The sequence below is a fragment of the Convolutriloba macropyga genome, chromosome 7 (assembly GCF_964194025.1).
Source record: "Convolutriloba macropyga chromosome 7, txConMacr16.3, whole genome shotgun sequence".
Taxonomy (NCBI): Eukaryota; Metazoa; Xenacoelomorpha; order Acoela; family Convolutidae; genus Convolutriloba; species Convolutriloba macropyga.
In genome coordinates this window covers 48,441,482-48,451,304 of record NC_134474.1, presented here as the reverse complement: position 1 = coordinate 48,451,304, position 9,823 = coordinate 48,441,482, and the positions used below count along the sequence as shown (strand labels likewise).

The window sequence follows — 9,823 nt, the reverse complement described above, 5'->3', positions numbered from 1 at the left end:
CGTGGAAAACTAAAGCCTGATAATCACAGAACCAATGGTGTAAAGTCAGCGGAATTAGAATATGACTGAAAAGTTTATTCTTCTGGACTTCAAACATAAAAAAATTGATCAAACTAACCTAATAACAGCTACCAACTTGTCTCTAACCATCAACAGGCAGCACGTCATAGGTTAGGAAAACATTCATGTTGGAAACGACTACTGAAGAGAACGGCAATTAATACAGTGAAAATGTAGCCAAAATAACGCTCAAGATTACTTCGTCACATCGTGTCCGCACAAAGAAATTTGAAGGAAACCTTTGAAAAATTAAAAAATGTAACTAATATGAACGATGAGAAGCCGTTCTGTAATTCTTCCCATTCCTAATCAAAAATCAGGTTTCAAGATCAAACGGACGATTGATATACGCACCAAGATTGGAAAGGCAGAAAGACTCCCATCACACTGGACAAGAATCGTCATATCACCCAGCCCGTTGTCCAGGACGCCAACAGTAACATTTTCCAACAAATAAAAACTATTTGTCAGAGCTTTCTTGCAGCAATTAATCATCGGCCCTCAAAATATGTTAGGACTCAAACGGAGTTGTTTGCCTACTCGAAACGATAAGAAACTGCCATTACTGAGCCGACGGAATGACAACACAAACTGAAGACATTTTCACAGCAACAGGTACACTGTAAATAATTCAATCAGTTAATTAAGTCTCATAGCAAGATATTTAATGGGTGGTTCCAGTATTCAACTGATTAAAAACCAAAATTTGCCACCGTTTTCTTTTTTTAGCAGGGAAGATTGTACAATTTCACTGCATACCCAATTCATATATAACTCCAATGCCACTGATACATACCGAACTACAACTCAGATTGAAAACTGTCACCACATTCATCGGACAATTTGATCCTCAACCAGGCTTAGCAGTGCAAGGATTATATGACACAATATGCTCGCAACAAAGCATAAAACGTCATTAAATTCTTGGAACACTAACGCAGAAAAGTGTTAGCGTTTACGTGGAAAACTAAAGCCTGAAAATCACAGAACCAGTGGTGTAAAGTTAGCGGAATTAGAATATGACTGAAAAGTTTATTCTTCTGGACTTCAAACATATAAAATTTGATCAAACTAACCTAATAACAGCTACCAACTTGTCTCTAACCATCAATAGGCAGCACGTCATAGGTTAGGAAAACTTTCATGTTGGAAACAACTGCTGAAGAGAACGGCAATTACATACAGGCAAAATGTAGCCAAAATAACGCTAAAGATTACTTCGTAACATATTGTCGGCACAAGAAAATTTGACGGAGACTTTTGAAAATTCAAAATTTGTAACAATCATTACCGAAGAGAAGCAGTTCTGTAATTCTTCCCATTCCTAGTCAAAAATAGACTTTGAAGAGCAACAGGACGATTGTATAAGCACCAAGATTTGAAAGGCAGAAACACTCCCATCACACCTGACAAGAATCGCCATCTCACCCAGTCTGTTGTCCTAGACGCCAACAGCAACAATTGTCAACACATGGGAACTGTATTTGTAATAGCCTACTTGCAACAATTAATCATTGGCCCTCAAAATTGTTAGTACTCAATCGGACTTGTTTGATCTGTTGCAGATAGAGTGCTCAGAATGTAACATCGATGTCAGATTTGCCAAATGGTCGATTCGCTGATGCGGGAAAAGAATAACCTTTTCTCAGTGTAGAATAAGATTTTTTCGGGACTACATTGAAGAGTTTTGCAAGATCGAAAACTATATGTCTGCAGCTCTATTAGTTTAGTCTGTCATAGCTTACATACCGACTGTTGTCTGCGTGCAATCAGCCAATTCAACTCAATGAGACGGTACTAATAATCGGCAACGGCAAAAATTTACGGCGTCTAAAAAGTCCTCAGCTTAAAAAAATATAACCAATGACCAATTTTTTGCTCAACAAAAATCACAGTAACACATAGTTAATAAAATGAATCCTCTGCTTCCCATACGGAAGCAGAAATTTCCCATACAATTGTCAACCAAACTGAAGCTAACCCTAACTCCAGCTCTGCAATTCACGATATGTTAGGCTACAACGATGAAAAGTTTTAACACCCATCCATTTTTCTCAAACCACATAATCTAGCTGTAGTTCCTCGAACAGCAAAATTGAAAACCTTCAAATAAAGGTTTCATTTATAACCAAAAACTTTTAGGCCATTTCTGAAAGAGACCTTAAAAACAAGGCAACTCAAAGCTAATCAGCAGATCAAATTTGTGACTGCAATGAAAACAGACTTAGTATGGATTCTGAGGCAGTTTACTCCTAATTGTAATTGGCTACTCGAAACGATAAAAAAAATTACCGAGCCAACAGAATACCAATATAAATTGAAGACATTGCAACAGGTACACTGACTCTCAGACAACAGAAGGTTCAAAAATAATTCAATCACCTAATTAAGATATAGCAAGATATTTAACGAGTTGTTCCATTATTCAGCTGATTAAAACCAGTAGTCTGACGTCCATTATTTTACACCTTTTCCTTTGTTGGCAGGGAAGATTGTACAATTTGACTTAAAATCCAATTAGCATATGACTACAACTCAGAATGGAAACTGTCACCACATTCATAAAACCATTTGTTCTCAAACCGGGTGTTTAGCAGTGCACGGATTGTATAACACAAAATGCTGCTTACAAAGCTTAAAACGTCATGCCGACACACAAAAAGATCCCAAATAAACATAAAACTCCGATAACTCGAAGATTTTCTGCACCTTTAATTTATAGCGAGGGTATTCAGAGTTCAGTCCTAAATTTAATGCGCGCCACTTTTGTTGAAACTTGAAGCTCCAGCTTCAATTTTTCTTTTCGCTTTTTGATCTGACCTCTGCATTCGCTTGATTTGATTCCCAACATTTGTTCACATATTTCTAGCCTATTGTACCAAATCATGTAAGCTAGTCCAAAAAAACTGGACGAAATCGTCGTTAAACTGGCACTATTGTTTAAGACTTCTTGATTTCATAATCCAAATAGTTTTTTATAATTGAGTTGTCTGTCTTGAGTAACCAGGTTGATTAATTCAATTCATTAATTTTTTCATTGCTATAACCTGGAGTTCAGTGTTCTTAAAATAAAATGAAGATAATTCCTGAAACAATCCGACTATTTGTATTGAGATTCTGCTACTTTTCTGTCTATTAGAACTCGGCCCCGCTGCCTTATCATTTTTTCTGGTAATTCATAATTAAATTTACAGTTCGTCGTCAGTTTTTTGTCTAATAGCAATTGGAAGTTTATGTTATTTCCGTGGGTAGAGACTGACCTTAAGAAGCTGCATGATAAATTCTTGAGAAGCATACCTCTTTTTCATCAATGAATGAGTATTAAACTGGAAGTATAATGATGCCAACAATGGAAATGAAAAGGTGTCGAAGAAGAATGATTGAGTTATAACGGTAATCTACAATATAAAACTGAATGATAAAATTAATTGATGATGCTAGTAGCTATATGTAATATTTTGATTGTCTCTGGTCGAATAGGTTGTTACTTAAGCAAAACCGAATAAATCAGCAACCAAACCGGTTAGAAAAATTAAGAAAAAGATTTGTTAGATTCCTTAATTTTGAATAGGTCATAACGTTAGCTTTATTATACATTTGGACCTCTAGTTTTGCGCATTAGGTTGCTGATAACTATACGATTATCTGATATTTTTAATCTAATATGTACCCAGTAAAATGTTCTTCGGTTACTTTCTTCAGTTTTGGGTTGGGTTGCGTTGTTTTAACGGATTAAATAAAACTAGAAAGCGGTGACTTGACTGTTGAACTGAATTTGTCTCAAATGATTTTCCACAATCTTTTTCTGTTCGTTGATCTTCCCCCTGGACTCCACGATTAACTCCACGGACGAACCCTTCTTTTTGTTCCTCTCAATTCTAGTCAGCAAAGCATGAACTTCACTTAAATGCTTGTTAGCTATATGATTTCCATCAATGGACACTATTCGATCCCCGATAGAAACAGAGGTTTTCAATGGGCTTTCCGGGTAGATATCCTTTACAATTACAGACGAAACAAAACCTCCCTCAATTCGTTTCGCACTTGCGCTGCTGGTTCTACCACCATCTAAAACAAGACCAAAATACCCATCAAACAGCACTGTAACTTTCCGAAATCCGCTTGTTTCTCGATTCTCAATAGCGACTTGAGTGGGTTCCACAAAGCTACTGCTTCTTATTGGGAGTACGGGTGCTTTTCGTTTTTGTTCACGATAGAAACTACTTTTGTTCAGGCTTTTCAGAGGAGCTGCAGCACTTTCGTTTAAATTATCGTCGTCATTTTGTGAGATATCGGAATTTATGGGTGGCATGCGAAGCTCGGAAGATTTTAGGACCTTTTTGGGACTCGGGGTTGGGCTTTTGAGTTCTTTTTCAAGCTGGTGATGGCCATTCATTTGAATGGCGGATGTTTTACTAGTGCCCACTTCATCCCTGCGGTCATTAACTGCAGGTGTAGCTTGAGAGTCTTTTTGAGTTGGAGACTTCGGTGCTTCCTTTTTGGGCTTGTAATTCCTGTCAACAACTTTATTTGCCCTCTGAATTTTAGAATTATTTGGTCCGATTTCATCTTTAATGGCAAAATTTCTAGCCGGCTGCGTTTCAATTTTAAACATTGATTCAAATCCAACGTTACTGCTGGAAGTTTGACCCTGGTCCGAGTTCGTAGTCACTCTTTTCGGTTCCGAAATTCCCGAATCGGTTGCAGTATCAGGTGAAGAAATGCGAATGACGCCTTCATCTGGAATCTCGAAATCCAGCGGCATTTCCAGTCCAGAAATCATTGAAACATCTGAAAGTTGGCGCTCAAACAAATCCCATTGTTTGAAACCCGAATTCTGAATTAGACTTAGAAATTTGGCATTTGAAATCTCCAAGTTTTCCAAAATACTTTTCGGGCATTCTGGCAGTGAAATGAATTCCGGTTTTTTAGGTTTTGTGTCTGATTTTTGTTTGAAGTAGATTGAAACAGGTGATCGACGATGGAAAGCCATCACGGCTTCAGTTCGACTCAATCCGAAGAACTTCACATCATTCACGAACAGAATCTGATCACCATCTCGAATGCCCACTTCGTGTGCGACGGAGAAGGGCAAAACATTTTGAGTAAAAATTGCCCGTGACTCTCGATGACTGAACAAACTACACCCGAAACCCTTCTTGAGGTATACCACTGTGTTGTAAATTGAACAGTTTTTAAAAGGTGAAGAGCCGCTTTGACCTTCAGTAAAAACCCAATTCAAGGACTTTCGGTCACCATTATCTGAATTTCTGAATTCATACGGTAACATGGAGTAGTTCATAATTTGCAATGAGAGAACTTGATGTAATTGGCAAAAGTTATAGAAGTCAATTAACCTCATTTTTGAACAATTAAATTCGTTCACGCTGACAATCATATCACCTGGATGCAGCAAATTTGATTGTTTAGTTGCCCAATTACGATTCGATTGATTTAGATCAACGTGTGATACAAAAATGGGCGCATTGAACTCTTCGCCGCCACGAACCTGAAACCCGAAAGAGTTGTCGGCTTTTCTGCGAAGGATAACTCGGCGTATTTGCAGAATGGAGCCCCCGTTAGGACGCATATCTTCGTACAGAATTTGATGACTGATTAAAACTAGCGGTTTAACATAATCGAAAAGTAATAACTCGTTTGGAGACGATATAAAACTTCGCAACGTTTCCACTAATGAGAACAAAATGTTGTTTTCGTTGTAATCTGACAAACATTTTTGGATTCCGAGAACTTTGGTTGGGTCGTTTTTGAAGAGAATTGATATTTTTTTGTTGAAATCTAAAGCCGCACTGCCAGTCTCAGCCATGGTCGAGGATATATAAATTGAAGCTGAAAATTTATTCGACAGTCGACCAGGCGATACCGCTGGTTGCTGATGAAAGAATTGCAAAACGGTACAGGTCTCTTAATTGGGATTGAAATTACAGGGAAAACAGGTTTATGTGCTTGAATGTTTACTCATCTTTTCCCAAAACAAACGTGGAAATAAAGGCATTTTGATATTGTATTTAACACATGTATAAATGTGGAATTTTTCTATGGAAATCGTCCAATTTGGAAAAAGCATTCAACTATCCTTCGAACGTGTTACGGATGAATTATTTTGAAGAAAGCGAGCATGTTATAAAAGTGCATTTATCGAAAACCACTCCATGGAAAATTTTTAAGCCACATTCATTTGAATCACAATGTATTGTGAGCCCACAACACAGAATTACATGACACACAAATAGTTCCCTATTGGAACGAGATCGGCCGATAAAAAAAACTTTAGGCAGTTCAAATTTCATAAGTACAGTGTAATTAAACACTCATATAAGTTGACAGAAAATATTTCAAAATCCTATACCGCTTAGAGTCAATTAACCATATAATTTATTATTCTGACACTAGAATACTAAAGGAGGCGATGTATGTGCAATTTCTCATAGAAATTATCCTTAGCGTAGAAAGTGAATTTTTTAGTTCGTCAGAAAGTTTCGGAATTCGATTACTTCGAATTGGAGCTACGCGGGAAACATAGGCTAACGCTGCAATTTTTAAAAGAAATTTTGCTATTAAATTTTTTAAGAAAATGAGCATTTTGCACAGCAGAACAATTTTGCAAAGATGAGAAATATTAAGTTTAATTTACTTCACATTGAGGACGGGTGAATCCAGCCAACAAATTTAGGAGTAAAGGCAGTTTCGCAATTTTACATGCAACCAACTTTTGCGTTAGAGGCACAAGAAACAAGTCCAGATTAGATTGAATTGACTACGGGGAATTTTTGTCTGAATGGCGCAATTTTCTACATTTCAGCATCGTGGAACTATTTATCCATGCAATCACAAATCAGTGGCTAGAATTGATGTCCACATTCAAACTTAGGCATCCTGTTCAATCGAACCATCGTTGAAATCCCATAACGTAGGTCCATTAAATAATAGAGACCTCTTGAAGGCGTATATTGTTTGCAGACAGGTTCTTGAGGACTCTTTTGAAGACCAAACAGTCAAGGTGATTTACAAGAAACTTTCTTTTGCTTGTGCAGACAACACGCCACATTCTGGCAATAATTTTAGCCTATCTTCAAAGGTGTGAGAATATAATCAAAACAAGTGCGACATTGTTTAAACGAAGACCTTCACTGTCAGTACGAACGGTTAGAAAACTATGAATTAACCTGAGAGAAATCAGACCGAAACTCATTGCCCTAAATACGACTGAATTAAATTAATATTAAGAGTCAAATAATAACTTTCTTGCAGCTGTACTAAAGCATAGCTGGATGAAACCAAAACTGGCGGATTAAAGTTTCATCCGCAGAAAATTACCTTTAAAAAAAAATTGGCCTAAAATGTACTGGATATTATGTATTTCGACATTAGTCAAGCTACCACAATCTACAATGCCCACTGAAAAAAAATACGGTTTAGTAAAGAAAGTATCAAAAACCGCAATTCGTTTGGCAGCATTCACCTCAGAAATGATGATGCACTATTTTTGAACCGCAAGCAAAACATCAAAGCAAGAAAATAACCGATTAACGTCGGGTCAATTGCTGTCAAACAACTGGCGTGCGGTAGACTTTGTCAGTTGCTGGCTACGGTTAAGGGAGGCTAGCTTTATCCTGCTACGGGGCGGGGGTAGCGCACACGGTGGGACACAGGGAAGGAGTTGAGCCACAAGTCGTGGGGGGATTGAGCGCGCTGTGTGCTACGGATAGGACATTGTTCAGGGGTGGGGGTCTAATGTGTCCAATTTATGTTTCAGTGAACCGTATACTTTCAGTCTAGTAAGCCAAAAGGCTCTAAGAGAATTTATTGTGCCCCGGGAGTTACCTGTTTATATCGTTTTTTTAGGACGAAAAGTCAAATGGGTCAGACGAAAATCCGGTCAAGCGAAAAATTGCATAAAAACCACAGCACCAATATAGGTGCTACAAACTTCGTTTGAGAGCAGTTTAAAAAATGGAGTATGCAAAATTTATTTTAAAAAACTTCAAAAATTTTTAGCTTTAACCTTCTCCAAAACGACAATTTTTAAATATCAATGATCATTTTTAATTACAGGGAAAATTTAGAGAAACAATAATAAAACAACTGCTTTTTTAAATAGTAAGGGCAAATATCGCTAAACTTCGAATTAGTGTAGAACTCGTAGTGTAATTTAGTCTAGAATAACTAAAACCAAAACCAGCATGGAACAGACACGTGAGTAAAACAATGCGCTTTTTTCGATTTTATTTTTAACCCTATATTTTACGCTAAGTTTCCAAAGAAGTTATGAGCAAAAAAATACTTTTTGGGTTTGTTAAATCAAAATAACTTCTCATAACCTTATCCACTCTCTGAACTCCCGGTATACCTGATCGCTCACTTAAAAAAATATGGCTTAAAGAATTCCACGAATGACTCCAAGAGCTGTCTCTGCTAAACAAACAAGCAAAAAACTTTTACATACAAAAACAAATCCAGAAAGATGAAAAAGCATTCAAAATGAGAAACTTAGCCTAAAAAACCAGCTAAAAAATCAAAGATTAATTTATATGCGTCTCTTTAATCATGATGAAGACCGCAAAAATGCTCGCGTAAGAAGATAAACGCTATAATAGGCGATTAAAAGGCATCTATTGAATGCTCAACATGCAATAAAACCAAAAAGGTCAGAAAACTTTATTAAACGTAAGAAAACCAAAAAAGCTGGAAAAACTCTAAGTCTGCATAAAACTCAGATTAATAACCAGAAAACTTGGAAACACCTTTACATCAAAACAACCTTTTAAATCATTATCATAACCTATTCAAACCTTTTCACAAAAAGTCGAAAGAAAAAAAATGGTAGAAGAAGCAGAACGTGGACCAAAACTGTTGCATGCTTACAATTATTTTTTGAGATATCAATTAACCCTCTCTCTAAAACAGCAGCAAGCATGAACAAAAAACCAACCTTCTCATCCCTCTCTCCAATTTTCTTCAATCCACTCCAAATTTTTCCACGCGTTTCATTTCCTGCTTAAAAAATTATTACTAAAAAAAATTTATTTAAAAAGAACACACCTCCAATATTCCCCTTTGTAAAAACGAAAACCATAACACCCCTTCCGAGTTGTTACAGTGACAACGCCCCACAACAAATCAAATTCTTCGAACTGTATGAGGAATAGCGTCACTATAGTAGACGCCTGAGAAGATGAGGGCGGCTATTAATATACATAAACCAATTAACGTCGGAAAAATTGCTCTCGAAAGTTTCTAGTCTCCATGCTCGCTTTATCGCATTCAGTTATTTCAATTGCCATTTTTCTAATCGAGAATCATCCGAAATCAATTTCACAACTTTTATGACTCTTTTATGATTTGTAGCTACTTTGCCGTATGACACAGATAACCGAAAGTAGGAAAATTTGTTGGTTCCACGTTTGGGTCATTGTTTTTTAATATTTGATATTAAAACTCAAGACTCTTTTACTCAGGAATTAGGGCATATAAGTTTGGCACTACTTAGATGCACACTATTGACCTTTAATTAGTAAATTTTCATAAAATTTAAAGTTCCATAAGTGATACCAGAACCAGAGATACCACAACCAGACAATTTCAGTATTTTTATATCAATCATAAACCGAGGGACGAGTCTGGAGCGAAATAGGCACTGTAATGAGTCTTCCTAGAATCCGGAAACAGGAAGAAAAGAAACTGAATGAGAAAAATGTGCACCTCCACGGTATGTAAAATTACAATGAAACCACAACTTCCG

At 36.8% G+C, this 9,823-nt stretch overlaps 1 protein-coding gene across 1 annotated transcript; it reads right to left on the bottom strand.

Annotated features, from left to right (window-relative positions):
• Positions 1–3,669: 3,669 nt before the first annotated feature.
• LOC142342332 (uncharacterized) lies at positions 3,670–6,839 on the bottom strand. The gene is made up of 2 exons (XM_075393632.1): positions 6,792–6,839; positions 3,670–5,953 (listed from the first exon to the last, which is right to left on the bottom strand). The coding sequence occupies exon 2, from the start codon at positions 5,885–5,887 to the stop codon at positions 3,803–3,805; it is 2,085 nt and encodes a 694-aa protein (XP_075249747.1). The 5' UTR covers positions 5,888–5,953; positions 6,792–6,839; the 3' UTR covers positions 3,670–3,802.
• Positions 6,840–9,823: the final 2,984 nt, after the last annotated feature.

Coding starts and splice junctions, on each gene's coding strand:
- LOC142342332 (XM_075393632.1), bottom strand. CDS start 5,887: ATGGCTGAGACTGGCAGTGCGGCTTTAGATTTCAACAAAAAAATATCA.